This window comes from Alosa sapidissima, chromosome 15 (assembly GCF_018492685.1).
Source record: "Alosa sapidissima isolate fAloSap1 chromosome 15, fAloSap1.pri, whole genome shotgun sequence".
Taxonomy (NCBI): domain Eukaryota; kingdom Metazoa; phylum Chordata; class Actinopteri; order Clupeiformes; family Clupeidae; genus Alosa; species Alosa sapidissima.
The window spans coordinates 31,259,965-31,279,964 of NC_055971.1; the positions used below are offsets into that span (position 1 = coordinate 31,259,965).

General features: G+C 49.1%; 1 protein-coding gene across 3 annotated transcripts in view; it reads left to right on the top strand.

The window, feature by feature from the left end:
- The window catches only part of ece2b (endothelin converting enzyme 2b), a 74,288-nt gene that overhangs the window by 22,804 nt on the left and 31,484 nt on the right, over nucleotides 1-20,000 (top strand). For 2 of the 3 annotated variants that reach the window (XR_006022696.1, XM_042062712.1), the window contains exon 3: nucleotides 16,980-17,066. Coding sequence is in view for 2 of the 3 variants with exons in the window: in XM_042062712.1 (XP_041918646.1) it covers nucleotides 16,980-17,066 (87 nt within the window). In the remaining variant the exon portion in view is untranslated. Of the gene's footprint in view, nucleotides 1-887; nucleotides 1,043-16,979; nucleotides 17,067-20,000 lie in introns of those variants that run through there. The other variant, XM_042062713.1, reaches the window with a different exon arrangement.

The following is a 20,000-nucleotide window of genomic DNA, read 5'->3' on the forward strand; positions in this document are numbered from 1 at the left end:
AGCTGAGTAATGGTGTTTGGCTCTTTTCTGCTGCTGCTGCTGCTGCTGCTGTTGGTGGATCTGCAGGTCTGTGCGTTCCCCCAACTGGCCACACACAACAGCATCTGTACCCAAGCTGCTACACACACACTCAAGCTGCTACACACACACTGCCCACCACCATCAATGGAGCGCCCCCCCCCGTGCACAACACAAGCTACACACACACTGCCCACCACCATCAATGGAACCCCCCCCTCTCTCTCTTTCAATTCAATTTAACTGAACTTGATTGACATGACAAATATCTTTGCATAAGCAACATAAGCAAAACATTTAAACATACGTTTTTATAGAGAACGTATATTTAAATGTTATGCTTTGGCAGTGCAAAATATTTGCCATGCTAATAAAGCTCTCTCTCTCTCTCTCTCTCTTTCTCTCCCCCTCTCTCTCTCTTTCTCTGTTTCTCTCTCTGTTTCTCTCTCTCTCTCTCTCTCTCTCTCTTTCTGTTTCCCTTTCCTTCTTCTCTCTCTCTCTCTCTCTGTTTCTCTGTTTCTCTCTCTGTTTCTCTCTCTCTCTCTCTCTCTCTCTCTCTTTATATATCTCTCTATTAATGATGTGTCTTAATGGGGCGATGACATTAAACCGAATGTCAATAAACTATAAACTTCTCTCTCTCTGTCTCTCCTTCTCCTTCTCTCTCTCCTCCCTCTATACCCCACCCAGGACTTGTCTAAGTTGGTATATCCCATCAGTTGTCCTCTGCTGTCTGGATGCTATATTGGTATCTCCCATTACCACATCCACAGTGAACACAGGGTTGCAAGGGACCTCCTGTTCACCCCCTCTGGTCTGTCAGAGTTGGTATCTCCCATCACTAGTTTCAGTTGTTCTGGCCCATGAGAGAGTTCAGTTGGTTCAGGACCAGAAGGGTGCTACACACACACACACACACACACACACACCTCCGCTTCTAGTCTACTTCCTGTACTCCGGCTGTCGCCTCAGGTCAGCTCGTTAGTGAGACGCCAGCATCTCTCAAGACACACACACACACGGGGTGAGTGACACACACACACACACACACACACACACACACACACATACACACATGGGTGAGTGAGGACAGAGAAGTAATCATGGGGGACAGTTAACTGACAATCTTTACTTGTGTGTGCATGTATGGAGATGGGGGCATTCTGTCTAGCTAAGTGGGAATGATTTGAATGTTCGTGTTTGTGTGTGTGTGTGTTTGTTTGTGTGTGCGTGCGTGCGTGTGTGCGTGTGTGCGTGCGTGTGTGTGCGTGCGTGCACAGTGATTGGTGGAGATGGATGCAGGGCTGTGTGGTGTGTAAATGAGAAGGAGAAATACAGCAAAACACAGATTGTGAGTGTTTCCTAAGAGTGTGTGTGTGTGTCTGTGTGTGTCTGTGTGTGTGTGTGTGGGCAGCACAGCAATGCTCTTCACCTACTTATTAGACAGAGACTTTTAGCACTTTGCTTTATAGTTACACACAAACTCTCCCTCCCTCTCTCTCTCTCTCTCTCTCACACTGTGCTAACTCTGAAATGACTCAGTTCTGCATTCGATGAAAGTGTGTTTTTGATCACTAGCTGGGTTCTTCTGGTGTGTGTGTGTGTGTGTGTGTGTGTGTGTGTGTGATGAATGCAGAACTGCAAGTGTGTGGTGTTCATGAGTAGATCCTCACATGCCTGAAGGGGCAGAGGGCAAGTGAGAAAAGTGACCTGAAGTTATCTAGACATGTGGGGTTATCTAGACTATGCACATGTGGGGTTATCTAGACTATGCACATGTGGGGTTATCTAGACTGTCTAGACATGTGGGGTTATCTAGACTGTCTAGACATGTGGGGTTATCTAGACTGTCTAGACATGTGGGGTTATCTAGACCATGCACATGTGGGGTTATCTAGACCATGCACATGTGGGGTTATCTAGACTGTCTAGACATGTGGGGTTATCTAGACTGTCTAGACATGTGGGGTTATCTAGACTGTCTAGACATGTGGGGTTATCTAGACTATGCACATGTGGGGTTATCTAGACTATGCACATGTGGGGTTATGTGGGGTTATCTAGACTGTCTAGACATGTGGGGTTATCTAGACTATGCACATGTGGGGTTATCTAGACTATGCACATGTGGGGTTATCTAGACTGTCTAGACATGTGGGGTTATCTAGACTATGCACATGTGGGGTTATCTAGACTATGCACATGTGGGGTTATCTAGATTGTCTAGACATGTGGGGTTATCTAGACTGTCTAGACATGTGGGGTTATCTAGACTATGCACATGTGGGGTTATCTAGACTATGCACATGTGGGGTTATCTAGACTATGCACATGTGGGTTTATCTAGACTGTCTAGACATGTGGGGTTATCTAGACTGTCTAGACATGTGGGGTTATCTAGACTATGCACATGTGGGGTTATCTAGACTATGCACATGTGGGGTTATGTGGGGTTATCTAGACTGTCTAGACATGTGGGGTTATCTAGACTATGCACATGTGGGGTTATCTAGACTATGCACATGTGGGGTTATCTAGACTGTCTAGACATGTGGGGTTATCTAGACTATGCACATGTGGGGTTATCTAGACTATGCACATGTGGGGTTATCTAGACTGTCTAGACATGTGGGGTTATCTAGACTGTCTAGACATGTGGGGTTATCTAGACTGTCTAGACATGTGGGGTTATCTAGACTATGCACATGTGGGGTTATCTAGACTATGCACATGTGGGGTTATCTAGACTGTCTAGACATGTGGGGTTATCTAGACTATGCACATGTGGGTTTATCTAGACTGTCTAGACATGTGGGGTTATCTAGACTGTCTAGACATGTGGGGTTATCTAGACTGTCTAGACATGTGGGGTTATCTAGACTGTCTAGACATGTGGATTATCTAGACTATGCACATGTGGGGTTATCTAGACTATGCACATGTGGGGTTATCTAGACTATGCACATGTGGATTATCTAGACTATGCACATGTGGGGTTATCTAGACTATGCACATGTGGATTATCTAGACTATGCACATGTGGATTATCTAGACTATCCACATGTGGGGTTAACTAGACTATGCACATGTGGATTATCTAGACTATCCACACGTCGGGCTATTTAGACTATCCACATGCAGGGCTATCTAGACTATCCACATGTGGGGTTATCTAGACTATGCACATGTGGATTATCTAGACTATCCACATGTCGGGCTATTTAGACTATCCACATGCAGGGCTATCTAGACGATCCACATGTGTGTGTTTGAGAAGATAAAGATCAGGAGGAGTAGAAAGAGATCTGGAGGAAGAGAGAGTGAAGGAGAAAGCTGGACAGAGAGAGGGATGGAGGGAGAGATGGAGAGAGAGAGGGATGGAGGGAGAGAGGGATGGAGGGAGAGAGGGATGGACAGAGAGAGGGATGGAGGGAGAGAGAGATGGAGGGAGAGAGGGATGGAGAGATGCAAAAGGCTAGAAAGGCAGAGAGGGAGAGAGATGGGGAAAGAGAGTGATGGAGAGGGAGGGAGAGAGCCTTAACTAAGCCAAAGTCCTTTTAGGCAAGTCCCTCCACTCTGCGGCCATATTGCAACGCTTTTTGGGCACTTATCGGGCATCTATTTCGGCAGAAATGCGTGTGCGCAAGGCTTCACGACACCAATCTTGCTCCAGCGGCGAGATCACAACACATGATTGGCACGATGTCTTCACAACACACCACATTATTGGCTCAATGTATTCGCATGTCGACGTTTTGCCGAGTAGGGGGTGTGATATGCGTAGACAACTGCCATATTGACGTCACAAACTAACCCCATGCATTTCTATGGGGGATTTTTGAGTGCTGTGTCTCCTCATTGGAAAGACTCTGGCTAAGCCCAGTGGTGGTCTGCTGGTGGTCAGTCATGTAGGGAGGGACTCACAGGAATCTGGCTGCAGCCCCAGTCTTCTCCAGGGAAATGTCACTGCATTGGCAGCAGTAGCCCAGTGGTGGTCTGCTGGTGGTCAGTCATGTAGGGAGGGACTCACAGGAATCTGTGAGTCAGCCCAGTGGGGCAGCCGTGGCCCACTGGTTAGCACTCTGGACTTGTAACCGGAGGGTTGCCGGTTCAAGCCCCGACCAGTGGGCCGCGGCTGAAGTGCCCTTGAGCAAGGCACCTAACCCCTCACTGCTCCCCGAGCACCGCCATTGTAGCAGGCAGCTCACTGCGCCGGGATTAGTGTGTGCTTCACCTCACTGTGTGCTGTTTGTGTTTCACTAATTCACCGATTGGGATAAATACAGAGACCAAATTTCCCTCCCTCAAAAGAGTATATATACTTATACTTAATATATACTTATACTGAATCTGGCTACAGCCCCACTCCTCTACAGGGAAATGTCACTGCATTGGCAGCAGTAGCCATCCTCCCTGCATCTCTCCTCTTTTTTCTCTCATCCTCTTCCCTTCTCTCTCTCTCTCTCTCTCTCTCTCTCTCTCTCTCTCTCTCTCTCTCTCTCTCTCTCCCTCTCCTCTCTCTCAATTCAATTAAATTCAATTTCAATTCAAGAAAGCTTTATTGGCATGAACGTTGCATGAACATTATTGCCAAAGCTCAATTACATGTACACAGAAGAGGTAAAGAGGAAAAAAATTGAAAATAAATACATACTTAACAGAATAGTGGAATTCACATATAAGAGGACATAAAAGTAGACATAGAAGACATAAAAGTAAGACAACAATTCTAATAATGCGAACAAATATACAACATTGTTGGTGGTTGTGGCCTCACTGGCTGTCCCTCAGGTTGTGGCAGGCTGCTACAAATTTTGCAGCCAGAATGACCACATCCTCATTCTCTCCGAGGATGTAAGGCAATTTAGCCTCATTTGTCCAGGTTTGGAATTCAGGGAGGGTTGAATTTAATTTATTGAATAATAATGTCTGTATTTCCTCATATTTTGGGCATTCTGTTAAGAAGTGCAGTTCTGTCTCCACAGCCCCCAAGCTGCAGTGTGAGCATAGCCTCTCCTCTCTGGGCAGCCAGGTCTGCCTGTGTCTGCCTTTTTCAATGGAGAGACTGTGCTCACTGAGTCTGTACATAGTCATGGTTTTCCTGAGTTTTGGGTCTTTTAGTGTACTCAGGTAAGTAGCTATTGTGTATTCACGTTTTAGGGCCAAATAACATTGTAATTTAGATTGTGTTTGGGTTACTTCTTTCCAATAGGTGATGTCATTTTCCTTTTCATTGTTTGTAATTTGGTTGGGTCTAATTGTTCTTGCTACTGTAACATTGTCCCGGGCCTCAGTGATGTGGGATGGTGTGAGGTCACTGAGTCTTAGGACAAGTTGGCTAAGTGGGCTCCTTCCCATGTTTTGCTCTTGGCTTTGAAGTGCTAGATGGTGGAGTGAGTCGGGGTTGCTCATTTTAATGTGTTGCCAGAATTTGAGGGCTCTTTTTTGAATATTGATGATAAGGGGGTATTGGCCTAATTCTGCCCTGCATGCATTGTTCGGCGTCTTCCTCTGTACCCGGAGGATACTTTTGCAGAACTCTGCATGCAGGGCTTCGATTGGGTGTTTATCCCAGGTTGAGAATTCATGTTCCAAACCCCATACCTCAGAGCCATATAGTGCAATTGGTTCGATCACAGTTTTAAAAAGTTTAATCCAAATTCTAATTGGTAGCTCTGTCAGACACCAAACAGGACGAGGACCACAATTGCGTCACGTTCAAAAGTTTATTTAAGGGTTGGGGGTTTCAGGGGTTCCAGGGGGGGTACAGGAGTTCCAAGAGTCTGCGTGTGTGTGTTCCCCCAGTAGCCGAACAGCGAAGGCAGGAGCTGGATGATCCGGGAAGTCCTGGGGGAAACACACACACAACAGCAATTGAAACGAAGCAGCAGTACAGTCAAGGACTAGGCGGTATTCGTAGAAGAGGGACGGAAGGCAGGTCAAGATTACCGGGGCTGGAGAACACAGAAGTAGTCGAGCGGGTCCGGGATCACAGGCAAAGAGTCAGAGGCGTTTTCAATAAACAGGCAGGTAACTGGTGCTGGTTGCAGACGATCTGACAAGTGTGGACTGAAAAGCAAGGCTTTATATAGAGGGCATGATGAGTGGTGAATGCAGTGCAGCTGGTAGGTAACGAGGGTGAGGCAGAGCAGAGCAGGAACAGGTGGAGGTCATCAGACTTCAATCAGCACGTGTTACCAGGCAGAGAGAGAGCTCATGACAGAACCCCCCCCCTAAGGGACGGCCCCAGAAGTCCCCAAGAGTGACACCACGTCGGGAGGGCGGAGGGGAGCCGGTGGAGGGCTAGAATTCCTCCGAGCGGTCCGAGTGAACATCCTCATCCTCGGAGGGAGCTGGAGGGTCGTGGACAGAAGACGGGACAGGTACCGAGACAGGGTCAGGGTCAGGCACATGACAGGAAGCCGGGCGGGCAGGACAGTTAGGGACCCCTCTGGGGCGGCCCCTACGGATTGCAGGTTGATCAGGATGCAGACGGTGGAAGTCGGCGATGAGTGTCCGGTCCACAATCCGACTGGCTGGCACCCAGGTTCTCTCCTCAGGTCCATAGCCCTCCCAGTCGACGAGATACTGGAGGCCCCTACCTCGCCGTCTGGACCGAAGCAGGCGTCGAACGGTGTACACCAGCCCACCGTCAACGAGGCGAGGAGGAGGAGGAGGAAGCGGCACGGGGACCAGCGGGCTTTCATGCGTCGGCTTGACTTTCGAAACATGGAAAGTAGGGTGCACCCTCATGGAGGTTGGCAACTGGAGCCGGACTGCGGTTGGGCTGATGACCCTCTGGATAGGGAACGGGCCGAGGAATCGAGGTGCCAGTTTACGCGATTCCACCCGCAGTGGGAGATCCTTGGCTGACAGCCACACCTTCTGGCCAACACGGTAGGCGGGTGCCGGCGATCTTCGGCGGTTAGCCCCAGTGGCATAGCTGACAGCTGACTTGAGTAGCGTGGCACGAGCTTGTGACCAGGTACGACGGCAACGGCGGGCATAGGCGAGGGCAGACGGGCAGGACACATCTCCTTCCTGGCTGGGGAACAGGGGGGGCTGGTAGCCATACACACACTGGAAAGGTGACATACCAGTGGCAGAGCAGGTGAGGGAGTTGTGAGCATACTCTATCCACATCAGTTGTTGTGCCCAAGCCTGGGGTTTGCGAGAAACCATGCACCGCAGCGCCTTCTCCAGCTCCTGGTTTGCCCGCTCGGATTGACCATTGGACTGGGGGTGGAACCCAGAGGTGAGACTCACTGTGGCCCCTAGAAGACGGCAGAACTCCTTCCAGAATGTAGAGGTAAATTGCGGGCCTCGGTCAGAGACAACATCCCTGGGCAGCCCGTGTAGACGGAAGACATGATCAAGAACAGCCTGGGCAGTCTCTCTGGCAGATGGCAGTTTAGGGAGGGGAATGAAGTGTGCCATCTTGCTAAACCGGTCAACCACAGTGAGAATGACAGTCATCCCACCTGATGGTGGGAGGCCAGTTACAAAGTCCAAGGAGACGTGGGACCAGGGTCGTGTGGGCACAGGCAAGGGCTGGAGTAAACCAGCGGGGGGGCCGAGTGGAGGACTTGTTCTGATTGCAGGTGGGGCAGGCACGGACGAATTCTCGGACATCCCTTCTCAAAGACGACCACCAAAAGCGCTGGGCAAGGAGATGGCAGGTGCGGGCGGAGCCCGGGTGGCAGGCAAGGCGGGAGTTGTGTCCCCACTGTATGACCCGGGACCTCAAATTATCTGGGACGAAGAGACGACCGTCTGGGCATGCACTGGGACTGGGATGGTCACGGAGGGCCTCTTGAATTTCCTCCTCGATATCCCAGGTCAGGGCAGCTACGACGCAGGGATCGGGCAGAATTGATGCAGGTTCCTGGGAAGGGGCGTCATCCTTATGAAACTGACGGGAGAGAGCGTCCGGCTTGGTGTTCCGAGAACCTGGGCGGTATGACAGGGTGAAGTTGAATCTGGTGAAAAACAAGGCCCAGCGGGACTGTCTGGGGTTAAGACGTTTGGCATTGCGGATGTATTCGAGGTTTTTGTGATCGGTCCAGACCAGGAACGGAACTGTGGACCCCTCCAGCCAGTGACGCCACTCCTCCAGGGCAAGCTTGACAGCCAACAGCTCACGGTTTCCAACATCATAATTGCGCTCTGCAGGTGAAAGCCGGCGAGAGAAAAATGCACAGGGGTGCAACTTGTTGTCCTCCTCTGCCCGTTGAGAGAGTATGGCCCCGACTCCCACGTCTGAGGCATCCACCTCGACAACGAACTGCCGGTCTGAATCCGGCATCTGGAGGATGGGGGCAGTGGTGAACCGGGCCTTGAGGGTATGAAAGGCTGTGTTGGCCTCTGGGGTCCAGGAAAAGGGGTGTTTGATGCTGGTCAGAGCTGTGAGGGGAGCGGCGACGGAGCTGTAGTTCCGGATGAATTTCCGGTAGAAATTGGCAAAACCGAGGAATTGCTGCAGCTTCTTCCTATTCCCCGGAACTGGCCAGGAGGTAACTGCCGAGACCTTTGCGGGGTCCATCTGGATATTGCCTTCAGCGACGATGTATCCCAGGAATGACACAGTCTGAGCATGGAACTCGCATTTCTCCGCCTTGACATAGAGAGAGTTCTCCAGGAGCCGTCGAAGAACCAGCTGGACATGACGGGTGTGTTCGGACAGAGTTCTGGAGAAAATTAAGATGTCGTCCAGGTACACGAAGACGAATTTATTCAGCATGTCCCGCAGCACATCATTCACCAGCGCCTGGAATACCGCTGGGGCGTTGGTGAGGCCAAATGGCATTACCAGGTACTCATAATGGCCGGTGTGGGTGTTGAATGCTGTCTTCCACTCGTCACCCTCCCTTACTCGCACTAGGTGGTAAGCATTTCTAAGGTCCAGTTTGGTGAAAATAGTGGATCCCTGGAGCAATTCAAAAGCAGAGGTGAGTAAAGGCAGAGGGTACCGGTTCTTCACTGTGACATCATTCAGACCTCGATAATCAATGCAGGGGCGAAGAGAACCATCTTTCTTTCCCACAAAGAAGAACCCGGCACCAGCAGGAGAGGAAGACGGGCGGATGAGTCCAGCTGCCAGGGAGTCCCTGATGTAATCCTCCATAGTTTTTCTTTCAGGAGGGGATAGTGAGTAGAGGTGACCTTTGGGTGGAGCAGTCCCAGGGAGGAGATCAATGGCACAGTCGTACGGACGGTGTGGGGGCAGAGATGTGGCTTTGGTCTTGTTGAACACCTCTCGGAGGCCGTGGTAACATTCAGGGACATTAGAAATGTCGTGGGCAATGCTGGGGGGTACTGAGCCGGGGGGCAGCGAGGCAGCACGCAAACAGGTCAGGTGGCAGGCATTTCCCCACTCTTTCACAGTTCCGGAGGCCCAATCGAGGTGAGGATTGTGGAGACGGAGCCAAGGGTAGCCCAGGATTAGGGGTTGGCCTGGAGAGCTGAGCAGGTGGAAGCGGATGGTCTCTCGGTGGTTTCCTGACACCATCATTGAGATGGGGGCTGTGATGCTGGTAACTGTGCCAATTGCGTGACCGTCCAGGGCCCGGGCTGGAACAGGAGTGGACAAGCGATGGCTTTCCAAGCCCAGCTGACGAGCAAGTCCTGTGTCAATAATGTTTGCTTCTGCGCCAGAGTCCACCAGGGCTGCCAGGGTGTGGGTGGAATCAGACAGGTGAAGACAGACTTGGATGAGGGGTTTACGGCTGATGGAGGGCTGAATGTTCATTGAGCTCATCCGGATTCCTCCTACATCTGGTGAGCTCCGGCTTTTGCTGGACAGGTGGCGACTCGATGACCATCACCACCACAGTACAGGCACAAGTTGGAGGTGATGCGTCGCTGGCGCTCTGCAGGGGTTAGGGAGGTGCGGCCGATCTCCATCGGTTCAGACTGGTCCGGCTGGCTAGATGGTGTGGCAGGTGCGGACAGAAGGGCAGTTGGGACACTCCGTGTGCTGGTGGATGGACTCTGGCGCCCTCTCTCATGACGGCGGGCCTGGATCCTGCGGTCGATGCGGACAGCCAGAGCAATGGCTTCATCAAGAGTGGGGGGTTGATCATGGGAAACCAGCTCGTCCTTTATGTAGTCCGCCAGGCTGTGGAGGAAAGCATCCACCAATGCTTCCATGTTCCAGGAGCTTCGACTTGCCACGGTTCGAAAGTCGATGGAGTAATCCGCAACAGTCCTTCTGCCTTGGCGAATACTCATCAGGATCCGAGATGCCTCGGCTATTGTGGATTCCAAATCGAATACCTTGAGCATCTCCTCTGCGAATAGGTTGAAGGTTGCACATGCTGGGGTCTGGCGCTCGAACTCCGCCACTCCCCAGAGTCGAGCTCGGCCCGTCAGGTGAGTGATCACGTAACCGACCCTCGCCCCTTCAGTGGCAAAAGTCCTGGGTTGCAGGGTAAACTGGACACGGCAGCTCGTCAGGAACGCCCGTACCTGGGTTGGGTCGCCGCTGAACCGCTCTGGATTGCCGATCCTGGGTTCTGGGGCTCCGGCAGCCACGGTAGCAGTGGACTGGGCAGGAGACTCGGGTGCTGGGCCGGTGAGCAGGCTGGCTGGGGCTGGGCCGGTGGGAGCAGGCAGAGGAGAAAGGTTGGTGAGAAGTTGAATGATCATTGCAAGTTGTTGCTGTTGCTGCTGGAACTGCTGACGCTGGCTCAAGCCGGCTTGAAGTAGGGAGGCAATGTCAGCAGTGTTGCGGTTTACCTCTCTCTCTGTCTCTTCCAGGCGTTGCATGGCGGTGGGTGGTTCTGGTTCGTCGGTTTCCATGCTGGTTCGACCGTGCGCTGGGTCCATGTTTGGTCAGATCGTACTGTCAGACACCAAACAGGACGAGGACCACAATTGCGTCACGTTCAAAAGTTTATTTAAGGGTTGGGGGTTTCAGGGGTTCCAGGGGGGGTACAGGAGTTCCAAGAGTCTGCGTGTGTGTGTTCCCCCAGTAGCCGAACAGCGAAGGCAGGAGCTGGATGATCCGGGAAGTCCTGGGGGAAACACACACACAACAGCAATTGAAACGAAGCAGCAGTACAGTCAAGGACTAGGCGGTATTCGTAGAAGAGGGACGGAAGGCAGGTCAAGATTACCGGGGCTGGAGAACACAGAAGTAGTCGAGCGGGTCCGGGATCACAGGCAAAGAGTCAGAGGCGTTTTCAATAAACAGGCAGGTAACTGGTGCTGGTTGCAGACGATCTGACAAGTGTGGACTGAAAAGCAAGGCTTTATATAGAGGGCATGATGAGTGGTGAATGCAGTGCAGCTGGTAGGTAACGAGGGTGAGGCAGAGCAGAGCAGGAACAGGTGGAGGTCATCAGACTTCAATCAGCACGTGTTACCAGGCAGAGAGAGAGCTCATGACAAGCTCCAATCTAATTGATCTTTTAATGGCATGAAATGCTCTTTTAGCTTTTTCTTTGAGTTCCTTCACAGCCAAGCCGAAGTGTCCCGTTGAAGTCAGTTATGCCTAGATAGGTGTAGTTATTTGTCTGGTCAATTGTCCTGTTGCCTATTTTAAAATTGTTGGTGTTTCCCTGCAGCTTGGAACGTTTTTGAAACACTAAGACCTTGGTTTTTTCAGAATTTATTTTTAGGGCCCATGTGTGGCAAAATTTTGCTAGTACATCCATGTGGTGCTGCAAGCCCTCTTTTGTTGGTGATATCAAAACCAAGTCATCTGCGAAAAGCAAGCACTTGACCTCAGTGTTCTGCAGCATGAGTCCTGAACCTGCAGAGTTCTGCAATGTGTTTGCCAATTCGTCTATATAGACGTTAAACAGTGTAGGGCTTAAACTACAACCCTGTCGTACTCCCCTCCTTTGGTGAAAGAAATCAGTCCTGTTACATCCTATTTTGACGGCACACTTGCTGCTCAGATACATAGATTTGATTATGTTGTATAGTTTTCCTCCCACACCACTCTGGATCAGTCTATATAATAGGCCTTTATGCCATATGGAGTCAAATGCCTTTTGGAAGTCTACGAAGCAAGCAAATATTTTTATTTTATTTTGATTTACATGTTTATCAATGAGGGTGTTCAGGGTGAAGATATGGTCTGATGTTCGATTTTTTGGGAGAATTTTGGGAGAAATTTGAAATTTGAGCCACATAATGGAATAGCTTATGTAGATGGTTTACGGCCAAGTTAATGCCTTCTTTATCATGGGGGTAGTTTGTCGATAGAAATGAGTTCAGGAGTGATTGTGTTTCTGGGTGACCAATTGACTTTTCATAGTTTTTGGAGCTTTCTTTATCCCACCGATAGCTCGGTTTGATTTTGAACATTTTCTCAGGCTTTATGTACGCTTATGTATGCTTTATTAACACGAGGGTCTCTGATCTGTTTAAATAGACTGTTATTTGACTGTGGTCAGACAATGGTGTCAGTGGCTTGACTGTGAAGGCTCTCCGAAAGCTCATGTTTAAGTCTGTTATGGCGTAATCCACAGTACTACTGCCAAGATTTGAGCCATAGGTGTATCGACCAAGAGAGTCACCCCGTAGCCTGCCATTGACTATGCACAGACCCAGGCTTCGGCAGAGCCGGAGCAGTTCCTTTCCATGGACATTTGTGGACTTGTCGTAGTTTTGTCTAGGGTATAAGTAGGGAAATAGATGTTATCTCCTGTAATGAAGTCATCACCTTGTGTGCTGACAAAATCAAGTCCCTCACCAGTCCTAGAGTTTAGATCTCCACAGATCATAACATGCCCCTGAGTCTGGAAGTGGCTGATTTCTCCCTCTAGGTCAGAGAAGATATCCTCATTGTAGTAGGGGGACTCAATGGGGGGTATATAAATTGCACAGAGGAAGAGGTTTTGAGGTGTCAGTATGGTTTCTTTTTTTATTTTCAGCCGCAAATTATTTTTTCCTTTTTTGATTATTTCTATTGAGGGTAAGAGTTCTGATTTAAACCAAATAAGCATCCCTCCTGAGTCTCTACCTTGGGTCACGCCTTTTAGTTTAGTGGATGGGATAACTAGCTCTCTGTAACCTGGGGGACAGCCAGTGGGCTCATCTCCTGCACCATGTCTCCTAAAGACACAAAAAGATTTCAGGGTCATTCCACGTCAGTTCAACCAGGGCCCACGCACTTAGGTCTCAAAAAATTCAGAAAAAATTACCAGGTGTACCTATGTTACCCAGGAGACACACTGTAAAATTACTCTTATGTAAGATCAATACTTTCCAAGATACAGCCAGTTTTACAGGGGGAGGGGGGTGTCGATTTTGTCTGGCCTCTTTTTTTTTGTCAAAGTTCACAAGCCCACAGCGCAAGAACTAAACCATGTAGGAGGCTCAAATTGTGCATGCTGGTACATACATAGGAATAGTATGTAGCAAAATCGTCACGTTTGGTCTGGATAATCCTGCATGGTCATAGCTGTCCCTCAAAGTTGATACAAATTGTATTGGAGTTTTTGGCTGGGCTCTGTTTAAGCCTTCAGAAGACATATTTGTACTCAACATAGGCTCTTGATTTATTTTCCTTACTGAGATAAGTAGAAACACTCTCACAAAAAACAATGAACCTTCCTTCAGGATCTGAACAGCAGACCTTAGAAGTCTAAAAAATCATTTTGGTTCTCATTTGGTGCGATTTGGTGCGATTTGTAGGATTGTTACCGAACGTTCTGTAGGCCAAAATCAAAACACTGGTGAACGTTCTCAAGACTACCAGACGCGAGCCTCTTCTGGGTTGCCAGATGTAATGAAGACTTAGCTAACGTTAGTTGACCTGCAGCTGCTTTAACGTTTCTCCAACCATGACCCAGCTACACATTAAGGAAACAATGAAAACAAAAAATACCTCTCTAACCAACGTAACATATTTAGCTGAAGTCAGCGATGCAGATGAAGTTTAGCCTAGGCTACCTGTTGTGGAGAAATATGGCCAGCTCTGCGTCAGACTTGATATTCTTCGTTTGATGAAGACGTCACCATATCAGGAAGCTCCTCCGATGTCCACTTAATTTGTTTTTAAACCATCTAGCATTGTAATTTTGTAAATTTGCCTGCCTCTCGTAGGCGTTCATGACTACAACTGACAGCTGTTGACAGTTGGCCTTTGCTAATTTGGCAACCCAAATAGGAGGACGTGCTAGCCCATTATTAATACGCTATTCTAGAATGAATCGTTCAAAACATAAACGAAAATTCCAAGAGATTCCGCCCCGTAACTCATTTTTTTCATGGGTTTTACGGGGTTTTACGGGTTAGAGTAATGTTGTCAAATAAGCCATTACGTCAATTCATCGTGTTTCCTTACTCTCTGACAACATATGGTGATCATTTTCTGAATGGTTACAGTTTATTTTCCATTATTTCCTACATACTGGACCTTTAACGTTTACATTTAGGGGAGAATGGCTGAGAGTGGGCTACCTCAATCAAAGCAGTAAGTTAATGGCAGTTCAGGAGAGACCTTTAAAGTAAATAAAACAAATGGTTATATATCAGTATCAGCATTGGCAATCAGCTGGAATTAGTTTGAAAATATTCCCATATTGCAGAAATACACTAACATGAATCCCTTGTCTGGGCGTTTCTGTATATAACTGAGTGTGTGTGTGGTTACAAGTCTGTGTGTGTGCGTGCGTGTGTGTGCCCTCTTATGACTCAGATAAGTGCACTTCACACACACACACACACACACACACACACACACACACACACACACACACATACACACACACACACACACGTCAGAGTGCCCTTCTCCTTTACAAGAGCATGTCAGCCCATCCTGTCTCCATAGGGAATCTGTTCTCAGGAGAAGAGGACCTCTGAGAGAACTAAAAGTCCCTCTGTCAGTGGAGACCACTGAGTGCTGTCAGTGTTCTGTCTGTCTGAGGAAACGCAGGCTTCGCTGGCCCCACTGCCTGCTGGGAAAGATGGCTTAGAAAAGGCGTTAGGACCTCCCAAGAATACGAGCTGGAAGTTACAAGAGTGAAGGAGGAGAAGGGATTGCTCCAAATGTCATCCATCATACTCCCACCACACACACACACACACACACACACACACACATGTACACGCACACACATCGCCACATTCAAGTAAAAAGACGATTACCTACCACACTCATAAGTGCACATATTCACAGAATAACATATTTACTCTTACACTTCGTTCCACAGTAGGCCATGTGAGGCCTTCACGCCGTGTGTGTGTGTGTGTGTGTGTGTGTGTGTGTGTGTGTGTGTGTGTGTGTGTAGAGAGAATGGGTTTCAGTGTATGTGGTATGTTTTGGTCAGTATAGCAATGGGGACATGTGATTTCTTGTGTGAAAGCGTCTTTGTGACCCAACAAGGGTTGGAGATGGAGAAAGTTGTGCAGAGATGAGCGCTGATAAAGGCTGATATCCCACTTATCACCCGGTTGCCACTATAGGCAATAGTCAATGGAGATCTCTATGGAGATGAGCGCTGATAAAGGCCGATATCCCACTTATCACCCGGTTGCCACTATAGGCAATAGTCAATGGAGATCTCTATGGAGATGAGCGCTGAGAAAGGCTGCTCTATGGAGCTCTATGGAAGTACTCCAGTCATGTAGCAACCCAGCATGGCCCTCTAGAGCCACTACAGACACTGGGTGATGGGGAGTGTGTGTGTGGGTGTGTAACACTGTCGTCTCTGTGTGTGTGTGTATGTGTGTGGCTATTCAGTAGATTCTATCATCTGTTCTCATTCCCAGTGTGTGTGTGTGTGTGTGTTCAATACATTCCAATATGAGGAGGGATAATAAACACAGAAGGGTTTGGTGTGTGTGTGTGTGTGTATATGTGTATGTATACAGTGTGTCCTAAGCTGAGGAGGTTTAATAAACACACACACACACATTCTATGGTCTGGGCCTCTGAGCACTGGTGCTGGGTTGTTTAGTCTGCAGCTGTGGGCAGCGTAGTCCTTCAGCAGGAAGAGGGGGGGGGGGGGTGAAGGCTTATGCGGTCCCCATCCCCAGCTCCATGTTCTGGGGGCGAGGTGGGGGTGGGGGGGGGGGGGTCGGCCGTAAGCCCCTCTCCCACAGCTGGCTCTTGCACTGGGCGAAGCTCTCCATCCCTGTGTGGGATCGTCTGTCTGTGGCCCAAACAGACCCCTCGGCAGGCATTGTTTGCTGTGTGTATTTCTGGTCTCCATTTTGACGCGTTTCTTCGCCTCTTTCCCCCCTGTGTCATCTGAATGAGAGCTTCCTCCCCACCGGTGCACTCATCTCTTCCGAGAGGATTATTGTGTTGCCATGACGCTGGGACTGACTGAAACATGGGCCTTTCATTGGTGTTGACAATGTCAGCCTGTTGCCCTGTTAGTCATGTGATCATGAACACATGAATAAACTCATAAACATTGTGTTGTTGGGATGTGGAGTCTTGGACAAGTCCTGTTATAAACAAATAATCACAAACATTATGTTGTGTTGTTGATATGTGGAGTCTTGGACAAGTCCTGTTATAAACAAATAATCACAAACATTATGTTGTGTTGTTGAGATGTGGAGTGTGTGAAATGTGTGCAGCTGTGCATCTGTTTGTGGGGGTGTGTGAATGCCTGGGTGTGTGTGTGTGTGTGTGTGTGTGAACGCTTGTGTGTGTGTGTGTGTGTGGTTATCAGTACCCTCTGCATGAAACTGGCGGACCTCTCATGTGGTGGGGTAACCCCCTTTAATGAGTGTCTGGTCTGAAGGACTGGGGTTTCTTTAAGTGTGTGTGTGTGTGTGTATGTATGTGTATGTGTGTGTGCGTGCGTGCGTGTGTGTGTGTGTGTGTGTGTGTGTGCTCAGTGCGAAGTCTCTTTAATGGCTTCATGATAACATCTGTGTCTTTACCTCATTCTCTCTTTTCTCCCCTCTCTCCCTCCCCTCTCTCTCTCCCTCCCTCTCTCTCTCTCTCTCCCTCTCTCTCTCTCTCTCCCTCTCTGTCTCACACACAGATGTCCAACTACAGGCGTGCAACCTTTGACGAGGAGGAGGTATCCGAGGTCCCAACCGACGGGATCATCTATCCCGACAGCGTGGAGGTCAGTGGACCGCTGTGTGTGTGTGCGTATGTGTGTGTGTGTGTGTGTGTGTGGAGAGAGGTGGGGGGTACGGGGTCAGAGGTCGTTCCTCTGGGAGGAAGTGGGTGAGGCCAGCCTGGTGTTGTCACTTCCTGTTGGAAGCGGCAGGGCGCATGCTGTCACATCCCTGTAAACACGACAACGACTCGCCAGGGACCTACACTGTGTACGCACACTGTAGCCATGGAGACCACCAAACGCCTGTGGTCAGGACAACTCCAAACAACACTGAACTCTGCTATTTGTATTTACAGAGTCCTCCTTGTGTTTGTTTATTACCTTTGTTTACATGCACATTTTCCTCGTTAGTAGTCAGAGAAGAAAGTGTCTGTGTGTGTGTGTGTGTGTGTGTGTGTGTGTGTGTGTGTGTGTGTGTGTGAGATTAGACAGGCCTTATCTGCACAGCGAAAGGGGAAGCCGTGTGCTTATCTGGAAGACTGAGGTTTATAGAAGTGGAACTGAAATAAACAGTTTAAAAACTGAAACATTTGCGAGTGACTGTTTCCGAACCTGAATTAACCTTAAGCCCAACTACCCCTCCACACACAAGCGCACACAAACACACACACACAAGCACGCACACGCACACACACAAGCACACACACACCTGCTCCCTCTCAAGCCCTGAGCACAGAACGCATGCCCCAGCTGGATTTTCCCTGTCAGCACCTCGTCTCGGAAAACTGTCCCCCCGCCATTGTCTCCTCCTCAACTACCCCTCCACACACACACACACACACACACACACACACACACACACACACACACACACACACACACACACACACACCTGCTCCCCCTTCCCAGCTCTCTCTGGTGTTGTTTGTGTGTGGGTGGCATGGGATTGATGATGGGTGTGACTGCTGGAGCTTTGTCTCCCTCACTTACTGGTGAACACACGACACTTCCCACGACACTTCCCACGACACTGGTGAACACACGACACTTCCCACGACACTGGTGAACACACGACACTTCCCACGACACTGGTGAACACACAACACTTCCCACGACACTTCCCATGACACTGGTGAACACACGACACTTCCCACGACACTGGTGAACACACAACACTTCCCACGACACTGGTGAACACACGACACTTCCCACGACACTTCCCACGACAGTGGTGAATACACGACACTTCCCACGACACTGGTGAACACACAACACTTCCCACGACACTTCCCACGACACTGGTGAACACACGACACTTCCCACGACACTGGTGAACACACGACACTTCCCACGACACTGGTGAACACACGACACTTCCCACGATATTTCCCACGACAGTGGTGAACACACGACACTTCCCATAGTTCGCTCCTGTGGCAGGTGTTTGGTGGTTACGGACGCGTTTGCGTCTCCACTGAGGGCTCTGCGCTGGGTCTTAGCTTGATCACTGAGGGCTCTGCGCTGGGTCTTAGCTTGATCACTGAGGCGCACGGCAACACAACACCTGCTCTGAGCACAGATCTGATGGCCGCCACTGGAACCCAGGCCAGATCACATCAGCGATGACATCCAAGCCGCCATCGGCGAGACGGGGCTGAGGCGAAGGACAGTTTGACATTACCTGACCGCAGTCTCGTCTCAGGTGTACTCCCCAAAGGCTACATACTTGCAGGATAATATTACCAGAGCTTTTATTAAACTACTATGGTAATGGCAGACAAAAATCTTTTTAAGGACGTGTCATGTCTACCTCGTGAGACAGTATGTTTTCGCACGCCACAGACTGTCCCCAAGGACCTTAGATTTCAGTGTGTCACACGGTCTCCAACATACACACTCTCCCCACACACACAGATTTATACATACACACACTCCCCACACACACAGGTTTATACATACACACTCTTCCTACACACCCAGATTTACACATACACACACTCCCCACACACACAGGTTTATACATACACACACTCCCCACACACACAGGTTTATACATACACACTCTTCCTACACACCCAGATTTATACATACACACTCTCCCCACACACACATACACACTCTCCCCACACACACATACACACTCTCCCCACACACCCAGATTTATACATACACACTCTCCCCACACACACATACACACTCTCCCCACACACACAGATTTATAGAATTGTGTTTACTGGAAGTCAGTCAGTCAGAACTATTTCTCTCACATGTTTTTTGGCCGTCTCTTCTGTGGAGGCGTGGTGTGTATTTGTTCTGGTTTAATTATTTATCTGTGTGAGTGTGCTGTTTACAAGATGACTAGTGCGTCCAAATGCCCCAAAGTAGGCGGACACTCCCTTCCTCTTCCTGACTGGTATGGTCTCCTCTGCTCCGGCATCTTATTCTAACTGGACAGTGTCCTGCAAGTTACCCAACTGATAGATAAATAGTCAGTAAGCCTCGGAAATCTGAACTAAGACAAATAGGAATTTGTGTTAATTCCTGCAGCATTTTACTCCGAAAATCAGATAAATGAATAGACGATAATTTGGTAATGTGACGCGTGATGTGGAGTCAACAAAATCAGATAAATAAAAAGACGATAATTTGGTAATGTGATGCGTGATGTGGAGTCAACAAAGCAAAGCTCCGAAAATCAGATAACTAAAAAGACGATAATTTGGTAATGTGACGCGTGATGTGGAGTCAACAAAGCAAAGCTCCTCGCATCATGAGTCATCTGACACTACTGCACACGAGCAGTGGGACCATGGAAGCTTTACTCATCACAATAAATCTGCCTTTTTGGTCGTGTTCATAATAGAGAAATGTTTAAATACACACCAAACACAGTCCAGCTTTTATTTCTAGTCAGAGTGAATGTAGAGGACATCGTGTTTGTTAGGTGGACCAGTGTGCACTAGAAAGTGTCCTGTTCTCACCTGACCCTGCCTGCCC